The following is a 19,923-nucleotide window of genomic DNA, read 5'->3' as shown; positions in this document are numbered from 1 at the left end:
AAAATATGGGAATTCATTAAATTCTTGTCTATTTCATTGATCCTTCATTGTAGGAGATGTTATCCACACAATTGTCATATTCTAAATAATGTTGGCTCAATTGCATGGTGTCGCTAACAGCATTATGTGGTGAATAGCCGATAATGCTAACGCAAATCTTTTCTCATGTTACAGAAAAACCAATTTTATGTGAAACCACGCGTTGCTGTGCACAACTTTGGAGTGAGACACTATGCAGGCGAGGTAAGAGTTGTTCCTGTCTGTAACACTTTAGTTAATACCACAGGTATAATGCAATATGATGCCTGTACAATGCATTTTAAGACTTGTCAGGAGCTTATCGTCATCTCATAAGGATCCTCGCTAAATACAGTGCGTTTTGAGTTGAAATTCGGACACATAGAGAAACATAACATCTTATTAGCCCCAGGATAGGACTACAGGCTAATACCATGTTATATAGCATCATACCTTTAGGTTTAAAGTGTTACCATGACACAGGAGCACGTTAGACACAACAGGACAGCATTTGCAAAGCAGACAGCAGCTCTGGCAAACAACACGTACTGTACTTAGTAGACAAATGTGTGTGCTATTGAATGTTGCATTCGTCTCACCGCTATTTGCTGCTCTCTGGTGGTGTACTTTTATTTATTAAGGATCCCCATTAGCTGCTGACAAGGCAGCAGGTCCTCTTCCTGGGGTCCAGCTAGGGTTGCACATTTTGGGGAATATTCAGAAGTGGAAACTTTCCATGGGAATTAACGGGAATATATGGGAATTAATGGGAATATATGCAAATTAATTTTAATACCATTTAAATGTTGATGTTTTTTGCATTGGATATATTTACCATATCATATGGAGTGTCACAGCCGTTGAAAGAAGTAGACCAAAGCGCATCGTGGTGAGCGTACATATTCCTTTTTATTAGGATGATGACGCCGACAAAAACAATAAACAATACAAAAACAAACGTGACGCACGCTTCAGGGCTATGTGCCACAAACAAAGTTAACTACACACAATCACAGGTGGGAAAAAGGGCTGGTTCCCAATCAGAGACAACGATAGACAGCTGTCCCTGATTGAGAACCATACCCGGCCAAAACAATGAAATACAAAACATAGAAAATAGAACATAGAATGCCCACCCCACATCAAACCCTGACCTAACCAAATAGAGAAATAAAACGGCTCTCTAAGGTCAGGCGTGGAATGGAGACAGAAACAGAAACCTTTTACCTTATCATAAGTAGACATAATTGCAATGATTAAATCCTTGCTATTTCATTTTTTTTAAACAATTTAGATACGGATTTAACTTTAATTAAATGAGTTGACCCTTCACATTGGATGATTTCACTGAACAACAAAAGAAAGGGAATATTGAATGATCCCAAAGATCCATCGTATCTCCCAAAAACGTTTTCAACATACTTCTGTAAAATGAGTCTCGAAACAACAGCTTTGGTTGTCTTCCTCTCAGGCTTCCATGTCTTCTCCCTGGACCTCCTCAATGTCCACTTCTTGAACATCAGAGTCTGAGGCCTCATCTTCACTGTCAATTTCCAACCTTGTTGAGGGTGGCTCATTGTCAGGCTCAAAAAGCCTCAAATTTGCCCAGATGGCCACCAATTTCTTCTCTTACATCTGCAAGCAGAGTCTGAACATCAGATAGGATGGCATGGTCTCCCTCAATCCGTGCAATGGCTACTGCTATAGGTTTCAGGAGTTTCAGGCTGCTTACCACTCTCTCCCAAAATATATCATCCAGGAGGATCCTCTTGATGGGGCTATCCATATCAGCAGACTGTGATATGGCCATTTCTTGGAGAGACTCTTTCCCCTCCAGAAGACTGTCAAACATGATAACAACACCACCCCAACGGGTGTTGTTGGGCAGCTTCAATGTGGTGCTCTTATTCTTCTCACTTTGCTTGGTGAGGTAGATTGCTCCTATATCTTGATGACCCTTCACATACCTAACCATCTCCTTGGTTCTCTTGTAAAGTGTATCCATTGTTTTCAGTGCCATGATGTCCTTAAGGAGAAGGTTAAATGCATGAGCAGCACAGCCAATAGGTGTGATGTGAGGGTAGGACTCCTCCACTTTAGACCAAGCAGCCTTCATGTTCGCAGCATTGTCTGTCACCAGTGCAAATACCTTCTCTGGTCCAAGGTCATTGATGACTGCCTTCAGCTCATCTGCAATGTAGAGACTGGTGTGTCTGTTGTCCCTTGTGTCTGTGCTCTTGTAGAATACTGGCTGAGTGGTGGAGATGATGTAGTTAATTATTCCTTGCCCACAAACATTTGACCACCTATCAGAGATGATTGCAATACAGTCTGCTTTCTCTATGATTTGCTTGACCTTCACTTGAACTCTGTTGAACTCTGCATCCAGCAAATATGTAGATAAAGCATGTCTGGTTGGAGGGGTGTATGCTGGGAGATGAACATTCAGAAATCTCTTCCAATACACATTGCCTGTGAGGATCAGAGATGAACCAGCTGCATACACAGCTCGAGCAAGACATTCATCAGCATTTCTCTGACTACTTTCCTCCATTGGGTCTAACGTCTGATTCCAGGAGGACCATGAGCTGTTGCTATCGATAAGGTGTCTGATTAATCATTTTCACCTCAAGTAGAAGTAGAGGGACTTTTGTCAAAGGTTGCTTGTGTGCGCTGAGGAAACTTTATGTACTTGGCCAGATGATTCTGCATCTTTATTTCATTCTTCACATATTATTTGGCACAGTATTTTCAAATGTACACAGCTTTTCCTTCTACATTATCTGCAGTGAAATGTCTCCACACACCAGATAGTGCCCGTGGCATTTTCCTGTAAAGATTAGAATTATTATTTTTTTTAACCCAAAAAACTCCATGTACAGATAAATAGTTAAGCAGTTAGATTAAACAACTCCTTTGTAAGATAAAATTTTTTAAAATGAAACATGTATGGAAATAGTTGAATTAACACTCAGTTAGCAGGCTCAAGCAAGCTAAAAACCTACATGGTAGCAAAAACTAACAAGCAGAAATTGTTAACAAGTTATAAATGATTTAAACACACTTTGTTTTAGGCTACTATTTACTAGTTAACACCAAAAAAAATTATGTATGTCATAAAATATATTCACCCCACCCAGTATTGTAATCAAAATTTAACAGAAAGCATGTTGTCCTTGGCTCAGACTGTGTAGTAGTGTGGGCTCAATAGCATCTCGTTAGTGTGCAAGATCTTGAGAATCAGCTGTACATGTGATGGAAGAATGCACTGTGCATGCAGAGGGTTGCAAATCCATTGAATTGGGGATAGTTTAACCAAAATATGTCACAAGACCTAGAATTGCCTTATGTGAATCACAGAAAAAAAGGTTCACTTGTTGTAAGCTAACTTTTTAGATTAATTTAAGCAAAATTCCCTAAATTCCCGGGCTTAACTTCCCATGGAAAGTTACCGACCCTTTGCAACCCTAGGTCCAGCAACATTAAATCAGTTGTATACAATTTAAAATATGACATTACATATTTAATAACACTTATCATAACAAATCAGTGTGTAGAGTGCGTGTCCTATAATTTTTTTTGAGCAAGTAAAGGGGGCTTTTCTGTTCTTGGGTAGTGGACTGACTTTTGCTTCCCTCCAAACACTTTCTTGTAGGTTTATATTGAAGATATTGCAAAGTGGCAATATCGTACTCTATTTTCCTCAGTAATTTTCCATCCAAGTTGTCATACCCCGGTGGCTTGTCATTGTTGATAGTCAACAATAATTTTTTCACCTCTTCCACACTCACTTTTCGGAAATCAAAATTGGAATGCATTTCTTTCATAATAACTTGGTAATTTATACTTGGATGTGTAGTGTCGGCATTTGTTGCTTGCATGTCACGGCTAAGTTTGCTAATCTTGCCGACGAACAAAATCATTAAAGTAGTTGGTGTGCTCTAGGTGTTGTATGACGTGAGGGGCATTCTGGAGAAGAATCGAGACACTTTCAGGGATGACATCCTCAACCTGCTTAGAGAAAGCAGGTAAGCGGCAATTCTATAATGTTCAATCTTGATTTGCGCCCTATTCCCTATGCAGTGCAGACATTTTAACCATAGCCTAAAAGTAGTACTCTATATATGAAATAGGGTGCTATTTGAGATGCAACCATCCGTAAGTGAACAATTCATACATTCTGCACTACTGTTTTGAATTAATTGAATAGGGGTTTTATTTTTAATTGAGGGTCATGCAGAGCTGGATAAAGTTGGATATTCAAACGTGCACATTGTAACACTTATTCTGTGTGTGTGCATGTGTGCGCGTGTGTGTGCGTGTGCATCAGGTTGGACTTTGTGTACGACCTCTTTGAGCACGTCTCGAGCCGTAACAAGCAGGACACCCTCAAATGCAGCTCCAAGCACAGGAGACCCACTGTCAGTTCCCAGTTTAAGGTCAGTGACGATAATTGTCTTACATTTATCTGCACTAACCAGTCGAGGGACTGTACACAGTACCAGTCAAAAGTTTGGACACACCTACTCATTCAAGGGTTTTTCTTTATTTTTTACTATTTTCTACATTGTAGAATAATAGTGAAGATGTCAAAACTATGAAATAACACATATGGAATCATGTAGTAACCAAAAAAGTGGGATATTTTATTTCAGCGCATGAAAAATGGGACCAACACTTTGCGTTTATATTTTTGTTCCGTACATAATGCAGTGACCATTTAATTGACCCTTGTCCCTTGTTTGTATTTGCCTTTATATCATAAACATGGAAAGTGCATAATAATCAGCATCCCTAACAATACTGAAGTGTAACAGTGTCAGAGTTAGCTAACGTTTAATATATTTTTTTACCCAGAATTCCTTGCACTCACTGATGGCCAACCTCAGTACTTCGAACCCCTTTTTTGTGCGATGCATCAAGCCGAACACTCACAAGGTAAGCTCCTACATATATAAACTTTACGTTATACTCCTCTTCCTTGAATACAATCTTTTTAACATAGGGCAAGGCCATCAATGAATAAAGAAAAATCCATATCTTTTTTTAAAGTGTGGGAATCCAATCATTGACTGTGTATAAAAAGGCAACACTCCTCTTCCCTGACCACACACACACTAACACACTATAGCAATAAAATGGGAGTTCGGCCCTTTGCTGCCCTATGATCTCTAGGGAGTTTGCAAGGCTTGGTTAATGTACACACATGACATACAGCCTGAGCCCAGAATGAGGAGTCAAATTGAGTCAGTGGCTCCTGTCAAAGATTAAAACATGTTCAGCATGAAACGGAAGGAAAGGAGGAAAGGAAAGAAGGAGGCAGTGGAAACAAATGGTTCAGCTGGTCTACATTTTCTCCCTAACCCTTTATAGATCTATAAGGTTTAAGCAATATGGAAGTCCCACCAATACTTACCCACACATTACATATCTGCAAACATCAAAGGGCCAAGGACAAGGGGTACATTTGGACCGATTAGTTGTCAATTAGTCAACTGATCAATGAAGTACTTATTGGTTCTTTCATTAGTCCTGATACATTCATTGATACATTGTGTTGCTGGGGGGAGCAATTGACTGTGGCCCATTGTTTCAATTACAACTACATTCTCTATTTGTGACTGATTGTGAATTAACCAATGAACGAACAAACAATGTAGTATATTGTATCGCTATAGTATACACTATTGTTATTATAATATATACAGTACCAGTCAAAAGTTTGGACACACCTACTCATTCAAAGGTTGTTGTTTTTTTACTGTTTTCTACATTGTAGAATGATAGTGAAGACATCATAAGTATGAAATAACACATATGGAATCATGCAGTAACCAAAAAAGTGTTAAACAAATATTTAATATTCTTCAAAGTAGCCAACCTTTGCCTTGATGACATATTTTCACACTCTTGGCATTCTCTTAACCAGCTTCATGAGGAATGCTTTTCCAATAGTCTTGAAGGAGTTCCCACATATGCTGAACACTTATTGGCTGCTTTTCCTTCACTCTGCGGTCCAACTCATCCCAAACCATCTCAATTGGTTTGAGGTCGGTTGATTTTGGAGGCCAGGTCATCTGATGCAGCACTCCATCACTCTCCTTGGTCAAATAGCCCTTACACAGCCTGGAGGTGTGTTTTGGGTCATTGTCCTGTTGAAAAACAAACGATAGTCCCACTAAGCGCAAACCAGATGGGATGGCATATCGCTGCAGAATGCTGTGATAGCCATGCTGCTTAAGTATGCCTTGAATTCTAAATATATCACCTACAGTGTCGCCAGCAAAGCACCCCCACACCATCACACCACCTCCTCCATACTTCACCGTGGGAACCACACATGTGGAGATCATCCGTTCACCTACTCTGCTTCTCACAAAGACACTGCATTTGGAATCCAATCTTAAATTTGGACTCCAACGGTCTAATGTCCATTGCTCGTGTTTCTTATTGGTGTCCTTTAGTCAATTCTAATGTCCAAGTCAATTCTTCTTATTGGTGTCCTTTAGTAATAGTTTATTTGCAACAATTCGACCATGAAGGCCTGATTCACGCAGTTTCCTCTGAATAGTTGATGTTGAGATGTGTCTGTTACTTGAACTCTGTGAAGCATTTATTTGGGCAGCAATCTGAGGTGCAGTTAACTCTAATGAACTTATCCTCTGCAGCAGAGATAACTCTGGGTCTTCCTTTCCTGTGGCGGTCCTCATGAGAGCCAGTTTCATCATAGTGCTCAATGGTTTTTGCGACGGCACTTGAAGAAACTTTCAAAGTTCTTGAAATGTTCTGGATTCACTGACCTTCATGCCTTAAAGTAATGATGGACTGTCATTTATCTTTGCTTATATGAGCTGTTCTTGCCATAAAATGGACTTGGTCTTTTACCAAATAGGGCTTTCTTCTGTATACCACCCCTACCTTGTCACAACACAACTGATTGGCTCAAATGCATTAAGAAGAAAAGGAATTCCACAAATGAACTTTTAACAAGGCACACCTGTTAATTGAAAAACATTCCAGGTGACTACCTCATGAAGCTGGTTGAGGGAATGCCAAGAAACCACACACTATTGCAGAGACTTTGATATTACTGGCACCCAATTGATATGGTGTAAACAGTGTGTGGGGAGGCAGAGGAACAAAAACTCACATCAATACCTTTGTCAGATAACACTGTGAAACTAATCATTAATTCTATATTAATTAAAAAGTATTTTCGGGCTAGCATTTGATGACAACTGAGCTAGCTGCCCAGGCTTACATACTTAGAAAGAGGAGATTCTCATTATTAAAATGTCGTCCGACTTGAAAAAAATCAAAATATACACAGACATACCTATATTTCCTCCATAAGGAAACAATGGGAAGACTGTAGAGTTCCAATATTATTTTTGATGTTTACATTTGAACTATAAAACAACGTGAACAGGTCTCATTGCCAACAATAATGAAGCAGGCATTGTGACGTTGAGCAATAAGCTGGAATAGACTGTTTGGAAGGCAAGTTTGTGCCACGGTGCTCAATAGAACTAATAGGAGCTAGCAGGGTGAAAAAAGGAATTAAAATAAGGCATTATGCACAAAAACAAATGTCACATCACTTCAGAAAGACAGCAAGCAGCTGGGACATATTGTCATATTATGAAACTGGGCTCCACGGCGGATGCAATGAAATCGTTTTTATCAGAAAAGAACGTTGTTAAAAATGTTGTGTGTCCATCCTACGATCTACACGGACTTCAGAGCACTCTCGTCTGAGTGTACCAGAGCGCAGAATAATTACTTTACAAGCGCTCAACACCCGTTGAATATGTCCGGTGTCAGTAAACATCGGGAAAAAAGCGTAATTAAATTGTTTCCAGCAGCACATTTACAGTCACCAACGCTCTGGTTAACACAACTACTTTACCAGCTCTGCTAGGACGGGTAAAATGGTAAGAGTGGTCTCATTTGTGTCTGGATGTAACTAGCCAACGTTCGCTTGGGTGCTTGACTACCGTTGTAAGGCCAGAACGCTAAACCCGAACATCCAGTGTGCGCTCCGAGAGCGAAATTGTCAGTTCGTAAATTCAGACTATCTTACAATGCTCTGAATTGATGAGCGTCACATTGCACAGAGCCATATTTTCTTTTCCATCCTAACGGAAACTGCACAGTAGCCTAATACACAAATAACCACATTTCGTTAATAAAATAAAGATAAAAAATACTCTTTCAAAATGCAGATGTTATTTACTTATGGATCCATAATGAAATAATATGGGAATAAATATCACTGATTTACACAAAGTTGTTTAATGAAGGCAAACCATTTAGAATCCTCCAATCCTGTAGCCTACTCCCGACGTACACGTACAGCGCCATATTTTCCATTCCATCGGAAACCACATTTCCCTTAGGGTTTCGTTTGTCGTTTTTCTCTGAATGGAAACACCTTTAATATTAATCTAATTAAGCCAAATTTCTTAAAATCAATCCCATATACTATGTTATTACCAAATGCTTCTCAAAGATGCCCTCTTGTGGTCAAACTAGCAATTACTTGCAGTTACAGAAGAAATGTCTGAGAATTAAATGACGTGCCACAGAATGCTGCAGCAGCACGCAAGGTGTGCCGCAGTATAACGCAACTTTTAAAGGAGGAACCACAATATGTAGATATTACATTAAAAATCTGCCATTTCTGGTAAAAGATAATACAAAGACATTTCTTTCTTTTTTTTGTACCGTCATCTTTGAAATGCAAGAGAAAGACCATAATGTAATTATTCCAGCTCAGATTTAGATTTAGATTTTGGCTACTAGATGGCAGCGGTGTATGTGCAAAGTTTTAGACTGATCCAATGAACCATTGCATTTCTGTTCAACATTTGATATCAAGACTGCCCAAATGTGCCTAATTGTTTTTATTAATACATTTTCAAGTTCATAATTGTGCACTCTCCTCAAACAATAGCATGGTATTATTTCACTGTAATAGCTACTGTAAATTGGACAGTGAAATTAGATTAACAAGAATTTAAGCGTTCTGCCAATATCAGATATGTCCATGTCCTGGGAAATGTTCTTGTTAATTATAACCTCATGCTAATCACATTAGCCTATGTTAGCTCAACCGTCCCACGAGGGTCCCACCGATGCTGTAGATGTGTTCTGTAGTTGTGTGGTTTTGGTCAGTAGTTGTGGTCAGGAGTTGTTCAGTAGACGAGTCAGTTGGGGTGGTCAGTTTTATGGTCTGTAGTTGTGTTCTTGTGGTCAGTAGTTGTGTGGTTGTGGTCAGTAGTTGTGTGGTTGTGGTCAGTATTTTTGTGGTTGTCATCATTAATTGTGGTCAGCCATTGTGTGGTTATGGTCAAAAGTTGTATGGTTGTGGTCAGTAGTTGTGGTCAGTAGTTGTGTGGTTGTGGTCAGTATTTTAGTGGTTGTCATCATTAATTGTGGTCAGCCATTGTGTGGTTATGGTCAGCAGTTCTGGTCATAAGTTTTGTGGTTGTAGTCAGTAACTTGGGTCAGTGATTGTGTTGTTGTGGTCAGCAGATATATGTTTGTGGTCAGTAATTGTGGTCAGTAGTTGTGGTTTAGTAGTTGTGGTCAGTAGTTGTAGCCAGTAGTTGTGTGGTTGTGGTCAGGAGTTGTGTGGTTGTGTTCTGTAGTTGTGTGGTTGTGGTCAGGAGTTGTTCAGTAGTCGAGTCAGTCGGTGTGTGTTATGAAGTTGTGTGGTTGTGGTTAGAAGTTGTGTGTTTGTGGTCAGTAGTTGTGTGGTGCTGGTCAGTAGTTGTGTCCAGGTAGTTGTGGTCAGTAATTGTGGTGGTCAGTAGCTATGGTTATTTACATGTGTGGTCAGTAGTTGTGTGGTCAGAAGTTGTATGTTTGTGGTCAGTAATTGTGTGGTTGTAGTAACTAGCTGTGGTCAGCAGTTGTGTGGTTGTGGTCTAAAGTTGTGTGGTTGTGGTCAGTAGTTATGTTGTCAAAAGTTGTAGGCCAGTAGTTTTGTGGTTGTGGTCAGAAGTTGTGGGGTTGAAGTCAGTAGTTGTGGTCAATAGTTTTAGTCAGTAGTTGTGTTCAGAAGTTGTGATGTTATGGTCACTATTTGTGTGGTTGTGGTCAGAAGTTGTGTGGTTGTGGTCACTAGATGTGGTCAGCAATTGTGGGGTTGTGGTCAGAAGTTGTGAGGTTGTGGTCAGTAGTTGTGGTCAGTAGTTGAGTGGGCAGTAGTTGTATTGCCTTATCAGTCCTAACATCTATAATACGAACAATAGGACAGTGACCACTAATTTCCTAGGAGAAAACACCATTAGCCACACATTTCTCAGGGGGGTTGTAAACATAAGGTCAATTCATGTTTAGTTAGTAGGATCCCTCAGATTTGGACATGTGGGCTTGGTAATCAACTGAGTGAGATTTAGGTTATTACAAAAATCCTTTAAACAGTCTTGAGTCTTGGTTTCCCCAGGACAGGTTAAAGTCACTTTTGACAAACATTTTAGAAGTAAAAAATAAGCTATTAAATCAGTGAGACTAGTTAACAACCATTTCTTAGTGGAGGGAGATCAGTAGATGAGTTACTTTAGATGAGTTACTTTAGAATTAGAACCTAGTTGAAGATTTAAACTAGAAATTAAAATAGTTTAGGACTAGAAGTAGCCTTTAAAAGAGACACAGAAAGGTGACTTTTTGTATAGATAGCAACACCACCACCTTTAGGTGTATGCATTTCAAACCATTTTTGGCTTTGAAATCACCTGCAGTGTCAATAAAAGCCAGATCATTACATGCCAACCTATTATTCAAAACAAAAGGCTGCATAGCAATGAAAATTAAATTGTTGAAATTGACCTCAATCCGCCCTACATGTTGCTTATCTATCGCTGTTTTCTGGGGGCGTTGAGACGTAATTACAGTAGGGATTACCTGAGACAGCAGCGGCTTCATTTTACAATGCAAATGAGTAAAAGTGCTAATGGCAGTACCCTCCTTTCTAGCCATAGCAGGACTAGTAAAAGACCTTAAGAGTCCATTTCTTAGAGCTGCCTTGTACTGATTAGATAGTGTTCACGCACGCGTCAAGGTGATTTGGGTGAATTCCATCATCCCTGAAATGTATCAAAATTGTCAATAAAAGTCATGCCTGCATATAGACAGTAGACTTTCAGCCAGTCAAGGAGTACTAGCAGTCTACTGAATCTGCCACTTCTATGACCAAGCAGAGGAAGAGGGGCAGAGGTGAACGGACACTTCTTTAAGTCTTTCAGCTTGTTAACAAGGTCTATAAAATATTTTTTTAAGCTGCTCTGATCTAGCCAACTTAATGTCTTGAACTATAACAGTTTCAGCCCCCAGTGACTGACGCACAGCCTCAGGAAGCAACCTGGTGATATCCTGAACTTTTGCCCCAGGAAAACACAGTCCTTGCCCCAGGTACAGATATATGTGCACCATCGAACTATCATAATCGGCCGGAATGTTCCGGCCTCGTAGCAGACTGCAGAGCCAGAGCCACATAACTACCCCAGAGGAGGGCCGCTGAACCGCCGGTTGTGTGCAGGCCTGCAACATCCAGAGGGACAGAGCTCTGAGACAGAGAGCACGGCCCAGGGGAGGGCCGCTGAACCGCCGGCTGTGTGCAGGCCTGCAACAGCCAGAAGGACAGAGCTCTGAGACAGAGAGCACGGCCCAGGGGAGGGGGGCCACAGGGGTCCAGGCAGTTGATTCACTATAGGACAGTAGCTTTCACAGCCATGGAAGGAACATGTACGTCCCCGGTAGAAGACAGACGGGACAGGGGCTCAAAGCAATTTGAGTCTTAAGTCTGTACGCGGGGTAACAAAGCAGGCGCGCCGGGAACGATTCTTCTCCTTCTTCCTGGTTCCGACACACATCAATTCACACTCAACTGGAGTTGAACAATGAGCAACCATAAATCTGGTTCAAACTAGTAGAGGGGTACAATGGCGGAAACTGATCATATCCCAGGAAGGTCCCATTATAATCCTCTTGGATGTTTTGATAGGAAGCATTTAAAGATGCCGATAGACTCTAAGAATCCTTATTCAGTTCAAGCCTTATTCCGTTCAATAATCCTTTCTTTAGCTGCATCGAGTTCAATACATTTTTCACACATGAAGGTGTCCATCTGACCTTTCTCCATGACGTCTGCAAACATGTCGCATACCGTACACTTAATAGCATGTGAGTCCCCAGCAGATTCAAAAGAGTTTTCACTGCATAGCACTACAGTCCAAGGGAACGAACATTGCCCGCCTCTGCCATAATATCCATGTAGATCTTAGTGAATTGACTGTTTCTCTATGTAACCCACATACAAATTAGCATAGTTAGGAGCCATAGGGGATTCCATAGCAGCACCCTTAATCTGGATAAAGAAATCATTTTGAAACATGAAATGGTTGTGTGAGTACTATTTCAGCCAATGTTACAATGCCTGCACTGGAGGGTAACTCATTTGGGTCACGCTGCAAAATAGAATGTTCCATGAGTGCAATGCCTGCCCAATACATACATTGATTCATTCGACGTGGGTATGCTAGTGAGGATATTGGAACATGTTTAAAAATGAACAGCTTTTGTTCCCGGATGCCCGCTCCTCGTATTTCCAGAGTGCACTGTTTTTGTCCACTATTCCCTTTCCCCCTGTGCACACACACACACACACACACACACACAGGCAAAGACACGCACACACACACACACACACACACACAGGCAAAGACACGCACACACACATATGCACTTACATAGAACATACACAGGCACAAAAATGTTCACTCACACATACACACACTGATACACACACACACTTCTCCCCACCCTCCCCAACAGTCCCTACAAGTGGCCCATACAAATTAGCCTCAGCATGGGACGCATCTCCATGGTAACCGCCCCCACACACATAAAGAGAAGCGGAGCTGGCAAAAGGCTTTGTTCATTCTCTGCTTGTGTTTATTCTTGTGTGTGTGTTGGAGAGAGAGACCCAGCTTTTAGGAACTTCTGTCATCTGTCTATATCTCTCTGCCTTGATACGGAACTCTTGGCTTATTGTTAGAGATGGAATGAGAGACTACGCTGCATTGCATGGTAAGAGGCAATGTAGTTTAAATGGAAAGTGTTATCGCTCGGCTAGTGTGCATTAGGCTTTGTTTGTGGCACTGGAGTATGTTTTTACCTGAAAGAGTGGCTTCCGTGGTGGAGTGGAAATGGAAGACTGAAAAGGTGCACGGTTCAGTGTTGGCATGGCGAAGGGGTTTCTTGTTGCATTTGCTAGCTAAAGTTATTGATTGTTGTGCCATCACATTCATTATCTAGGGCTAGCATTTTTGGTGAGGACACACCATTTGATTGGCTGGCGAAAGGGACAACTCTTCTGATATTGCCAGTTATGTGTCAATATTAGATGTGTATTTGTTGTGCTGTTGCAGTTCATTGATTTTGCTCACGGCATGACCAAAATGAATTGATAAGGAGATTGATAAAGATGTGACATTTCGGTTAAAAACAAACAGATGTGTCACCACAGCTCGCTCTATTATTCGTCTCTCAACCTTTGAAATGCACTGCTCTTTGGGACACTGTTAATTTAAACAATGCACCATTTATATGTGTGCTGCTTTTTGCAAACCTAGTTTTTACCAATGTTTGACATGTGATAATCAGCTTATGTGATATTATTTTTTGGTTACTTACAGAGAGAAAATACCTGTTGATATTCTCATCAACTGAGATGATGGATTCTCTTATTGATTTTATTTACAATCATTGATATAATACTGTATGTATACTAATAATTCAGCTTTTTGTTGCTATACATATGGTGATTTGTAAGGGGGGAGGCATTCTCTCCTCTCTCTTGTCCATATTTGACTTTTCCCTCAGAGTTCCCAACCCCCATGACCACCTGAACACACCCTCTTTTGTCCAACTGAATGACCAGCTTGGTCTTTAGTTAGACATTTGGTGTGAAGAGATAAGGTTTTGCTTTCTCAGACTATGCGTTCCCTTCAGAGAGAGAGAGAGGCCGTGGCTGATGCTTGTTTGTAATCATGCCAATTGATTGATTGATTGAAGTTTGGGAACTTTGAATTCAATATTTTGGATCTAGATTTACATTCACATACTAGATTTTTAAAGGTGCAATATGTAACTTTAATTGACGGGCAAAAGGCCTGACCCTGCACTTTTTTGTAAAGAGGTTGTGGGTCTTCTGGTCTATAAGAATTTATTTTATTATTTTTTTGCCTTTTGGCCAAATGTGTTAATGTAGCGCCACTGAAGTGAGGGATGTAGTGCCACTGAAGGGAGGAATGTAGCGCCCCTGAAGTGAGGGAATTAATAAAACAAAAGAGACAGAATACACATTTTACTGGGTAAGTTCTGAGTATGACGTAGGCCTACAGTAGTTATTTCATATACATGGTGTAGCTCTTGCTCTCCCTGAGCCCATACTCACTATCTGTTTACATATAGAAACTGAATGTCAGAGAGAGTAGCCCACTGTGGCTTCCTGAAATGACAGCTGTGGGGTTTAAAATCAGACTGAGGAAAAATAAAGAGTACTTTATTAGAGTAGAATTTGCAACACAGAGAGAGAGGTAAAGAGGGATATGACCTGCAGCTCTCTGACAAACAAGCAATGTTTCAAAAGTCAGAAAGTGACAGAGAAAGAGCGGGAGAGCAAAAGAGAGACAGAAAGAGAGGGCAGCTGTCTGACAGACAAACTGCTTTTTAAAATCAGAGAATTAAAAACAGAGATGGAAGAGAGAGTGATATACAAAGAGAGGTAGCACATCTGACATACAGACAATCGGGTTGGTCAAAACCAGACAATGACAGTCAGTCAGAAAAAGAAAGAAAGAGTCAGACGGCAGCTTCCTATGACACAGGGCTTTGTGACACAACGACGGCTAGTTAGGCTCATTATGCAAATACAATTATGCTAATAAGGTGTTCCCTTAGCCTATTGCTCTTACAGGGCGTCATTCAACCAGTGATCTGTGTCCATTGGTGAATCTGATCGCTTCTTCTCTTGGCCAGAATGGGTCTATCTAGATCTCTGCCCTTTCAATGAAATTGAAATAAAAGGGGCAATACATGAGGTATGAAAGCGCCCTCTTATTGCTACCCCCCTACGCCCACTGAGGTTAAGGGTGAGGGGTACCACATAATGACTTCCACTAGGCTTTCGCTCACACACTCCCCTTCCTTCCCCCAATGCCTTTCGTATCTGTTGCTGGTGGAGACGTCTCTAAAATGGCCAAGCAAATGAAAGGGCTTTGATTTGTGAATGACAGATATTCCTGTGTGCTCCTGCGTGTTTTGTGTTAAAGGGCTTAGATTCATGAATGAGAGATATGCATTATATGAGAGTATGAATGGAGGGTTTTACAGTAGGGGCTGTGAGATGGTTGTAGACCTCATCAGTTATGTCGTCTCAACTTGTTAAATTTATGACTTTGTTTAAGAAGTCAGGGCTGCGTCTCTAGTGGTCTCAAACTAAACGTATGTATTTTCTTAACACACAAATATGAACACTGGTTTTCCAGTTGCCTAATGACATCTGATGTATTGCCTGTGACAACGGCGTTATAAAAAGCACTGTACAAGCAATCACGTCATCTGATTGAGTGACTTATCGAGGAAAAGTTACACAAGTACAAATCATTACAAACCCCAAATCATTTCAGATTTGTCAATACTAGGTTGTATTTACATAGCTAATAGCGACTGGGTTCACAAGGTTTCCCTCTGCACAGTGTGTGCCCACTCATCTGCTGCACTACTAATGTGTAACATCAAACCGCCGCAGTATTACATATTTCCGTCCACTTTCCTGCCCTCAGATGCCTGAGCAGTTTGACCAGACGGTGGTGCTGAACCAGCTCAGATACTCAGGGATGCTGGAGACAGTAAAGATCCGCCGTACAGGCTTCCCCATCAGGAGGCCTTTCCAAGACTTCTGTACCAGGTGAGTACAGAGCTGGGGCCGTATGTGTGAAGTGTTTTATAGTAGAAGTGCTGATCTAGGATCAGCTCTCCCCTGTCCAGTTATTCTTATTCAAATTATCTAAATGGTTAAACTGATCCTAAACCAGCACTCCTACTCTGAGACTAGGGCTCTTATGGTGACCATATTACCGCCATACCGACAGTCAGGAGTCATGACCACAGTCAAATTCCACATGACTGTTGAGTCACGGTAACTAGGGTTCTCCAAAGCTGTGCTCTGATGCCTCTGATTGTCATTAATAGCCTACCAAATGTGCTAATGGCCTGTACTCAGCTCTCTATTGTCCCTTTATCATTGAAAGTCTGGTGTCAATTTGTCTACTGTGAAATAGCATTGTATCTGGTCAAACACATTTTTTTCCAAAAGTTTACTCAGGGTTGGTAACCGGCTGATTGGTAGGCTATTTGAGCCAATAAAGGGGGCTTTACAATTCCTGGTTAGCGGAATGACTTCAAATCAAAATCAAATTTTATTTGTCACATACACATGGTTAGCAGATGTTAATGCGAGTGTAGCGAAATACCAGAATTACTTTTGCTTCCTTCCAGGCCTGAGGGCACACACTTTCTTGTAGACTTAAATTGAAAATATCGCAAATAGTGGCAATATCATCAGTAGTTTTCCATCCAAGTTGTCAGACCCCAGTGGCTTGTCATTGTTGATTGACAACAATATTTTTTTCACCTTTTCCACACTCACTTTACAGAATTCAAAATTACAATTCTTGTCTATCATTATTTGGTCAGATATACTTGAATGTGTAGTGTCAGTGTTTGCTGCTGGCATGTCATGCCTAAATTTGCTAATCTTGACAAATAATAAATCATTAAAGTAATTGGCAATATCAGTGGGTTTTTTGACGAATGATACATCTGATTCAATGAATGATGGAGCTGAGTTCGCTTTTTTCCAAAGCTTTTTACTATCATTCTTTATATAATTTATCTTTGATTCATAGTATAGTTTCTTCTTCTTTTTTTCAGTTTAGTCACATGATTTCTCAATTTGCAATACGTTTGCCAATCGGTTGTGCTGCCAGACTTATTTGCCATTCCTTTTGCCTCATCCCTCTCAACCATACACTTTTTCGGTTCCTCGTCAATCAAAGGGGATTTAACCGTTTTTACAGTAATTTTCTTAATTAATGAGCGCATGCTTATTAGTAACTGGAATAAGACATTTCATAAATGTGTCAAGTGCAGCGTCTGGTTGCTCCTCATTACACACCACAGACCAGCAAATATTCTTTACGTTAACAACATAGGAATCACTACAAAATGTATTGTATGACCTCTTATACACTATATTAGGCCCAGACTTTGGAACTTTGGTTTTCCTAGATATTGTGATCACTACATCCTAGGCATCTGGATACTGCTTTCAAGAAAATGTCTGCAGCATTAGTAAAGATGTGATCAATCCATGTTGATGATTTCATTCCTGTACTATGTGTAACTACCCTGGAAGGTTGACTGATAATCTAAACCAGGTTGCAGGCACTGGTTACAGTTTGACATTTTTTCTTGAGTGAGCAGCTTGATGAAAGCCAGTCAATATTGAAATCACCAAGAAAATATAGCTCTATGTTGATATCACATACATTATCAAGCATTTCACACATTTATCCAGATACTGACTTAGCACTTGGTAGTCTATAGCAGCTTCCCACAAGAATGGGCTTTGGGTGAGGCAGGTAAACATGTAGCCATATTAATTCAACACTATTTAACATGAGATCCTCTCTAAGCCTTACAGGAATGTGGTTCTTAATATAGACCGCAACACCATCCCCATTGGTATTTTTGTATTTTCTGTAGATGTTATTACCATGAGATGCTACCACTATATCATCAAAGGTATTATCTAGTTTTAGAGATTGTCAGAATATGAACATAATCTGTTACTAGCATGTTATCGACTTCATTAACCTTGTTTCTTAGGTTAGCACTTTTCTGGGATGTTTGACTGTTTTCATTGCTTTCCTGGGAAGCTTAGCAGCAGTAGAAATGCTCATGTTATTTATGTTAGTGCAGGGTGAGCTGCACACAGTGGACTTCCTACTAGGGCACACCGCCTCAGTGTTAATAGTATAAATGATTCATAGGCGCGTGATTACTGCATACAATAGCTGTGTATTCAGCAGAGACATTCAGGGCAGTAAGAGGTACACAAATTATGTTACTTACATTGTGTCTTCCAACACCCCTGGGATAATGTACTAATGCTGAAGCGTTATGACAATTTAGTGACACAATGGTAGGGATTAACTGAGCTGAGCTTGGGTCATTGATAAGTCATTGTCTCAACGCAGCCTTATAATGCGGTGTAAGGATCCAGCAACCCAAATAATTTGGGTGGATCCCATCCTCCTTATAATACGAGCTTTGGTTCCAGAAGGTATCAAAATTGTCATTAAATGTTACACCCACAGAGCTGCAATAGTCTCGTAGCCTGTTATGGAGGGCTAAACGTCTGCTGAAACATTCAATGCCACGATTTAAGGAAGGCAGAGGGACAGATATTTAGGGGTGTCTGTTGGTGTCAAGCAGTGACCCAATCGGTTCTTTAAAATCCATCTTCAGCTGTTCAGAGCTGCCATTCATAATACCATTGAATCCTACATGAACTATTATAGACTCGATTTCCTGATGCAAGTTTATAATGTTTGGAAGCAGCTTATTGATGTCCTGATGCAGATTTATAATGTTTGGGAGCAGCTTATTGTTGTCCTGATGCAGGTTTATAATGTTAGGGAGCAGCTTATTGATGTCCTGATGCAGGTTTATAATGTTTGGGAGCAGCTTATTGATGTCCTGATGCAGGTTTATAATGTTTGGGAGCAGCTTATTGATGTCCTGATGCAGGTTTATAATGTTTGGGAGCCGTTTATTGATGTCCTGATGCAGGTTTATAATGTTAGGGAGCAGATCATTGATGTCCTGATGCAGGTTTATAATGTTTGGGAGCAGCTTATTGATGTCCTGATGCAGGTTTATAATGTTTGGGAGCAGCTTATTGATGTCCTGATACAGGTTTATAATGTTAGGGAGCAGATCATTGATGTCCTGATGCAGGTTTATAATGTTAGGGAGCAGCTTGTTGATGTCCTGATGCAGGTTTATAATGTTTGGTAGCAGCTTATTGATGTCCTGATGCAGGTTTATAATGTTTGGTAGCAGCTTATTGGTGTCCTGATGCAGGTTTATAATGTTTGGTAACACCTTATTGATGTCCTGATGCAGGTTTATAATGTTAGGGAGCAGCTAATTCATGTCCTGATGCAGGCTTATAATGTTTGGTAGCAGCTTATTGATGTCCTGTACTCGTGCTCCTGGATAGCACAACGTTTGTGCTCCAGGGACTGAGACATTTCTCACCATTGAACTGCACAATACAACGGCCGGAGAAGGGAATGGAGAAATCCGGCCATTCCTACCCCTCACACAATTCGTTGAAGCAGGATAGTGTACGCCCGCTGCTCTTGGCGATTGGTCCAGATCTCCCACAGCAGGCAGTGCCCCGTCAGATCCAGAGAAAGGGAAAGGAGCCGAGCTCGACGACGAGGCCGCTGCTGGAGTCACTGTAGTTGGAGTCAGTACCGCCGTCGCAGACACAGGCAATCCCAGCATTGAAAGGGCAGGTAGATCAGGCACCAGTGCAGCGAAGCTATTCCTTATGTTAATCTGCTCCGAACCTCTCGCAGTCACTCCCTTCCACTTAGCAGCATGCCGCTGCCGTCGGTTTCCATGACTTGTGACATGGGACCAGCACTGACTGGAACAATCCTCTTGCTCTTCTCTGTCTACTTCACTACAAGATGGAGGAGGAGAAGAAGATGGAGATGACTTCCTTGGCAGGCAAGTTCCAGGTAGCACAGGCCATTC

At 40.9% G+C, this 19,923-nt stretch overlaps 1 protein-coding gene across 2 annotated transcripts in view; it reads left to right on the top strand.

The window, feature by feature from the left end:
• The window catches only part of myo10 (myosin X), a 255,739-nt gene that overhangs the window by 181,247 nt on the left and 54,569 nt on the right, over window positions 1-19,923 (top strand). For both annotated transcript variants that reach the window (XM_024419927.2, XM_042328542.1), the window contains 5 exons: window positions 175-243; window positions 3,964-4,046; window positions 4,349-4,457; window positions 4,876-4,956; window positions 15,873-15,997. In XM_024419927.2, coding sequence (XP_024275695.2) covers window positions 175-243; window positions 3,964-4,046; window positions 4,349-4,457; window positions 4,876-4,956; window positions 15,873-15,997 — 467 coding nt within the window. The remainder of the gene's footprint in view (window positions 1-174; window positions 244-3,963; window positions 4,047-4,348; window positions 4,458-4,875; window positions 4,957-15,872; window positions 15,998-19,923) is intronic.

This window comes from Oncorhynchus tshawytscha, linkage group LG10, assembly GCF_018296145.1.
Source record: "Oncorhynchus tshawytscha isolate Ot180627B linkage group LG10, Otsh_v2.0, whole genome shotgun sequence".
NCBI classification, from domain to species: Eukaryota; Metazoa; Chordata; class Actinopteri; order Salmoniformes; family Salmonidae; genus Oncorhynchus; species Oncorhynchus tshawytscha.
This window is presented reverse-complemented; position numbering and strand designations above follow the sequence as displayed.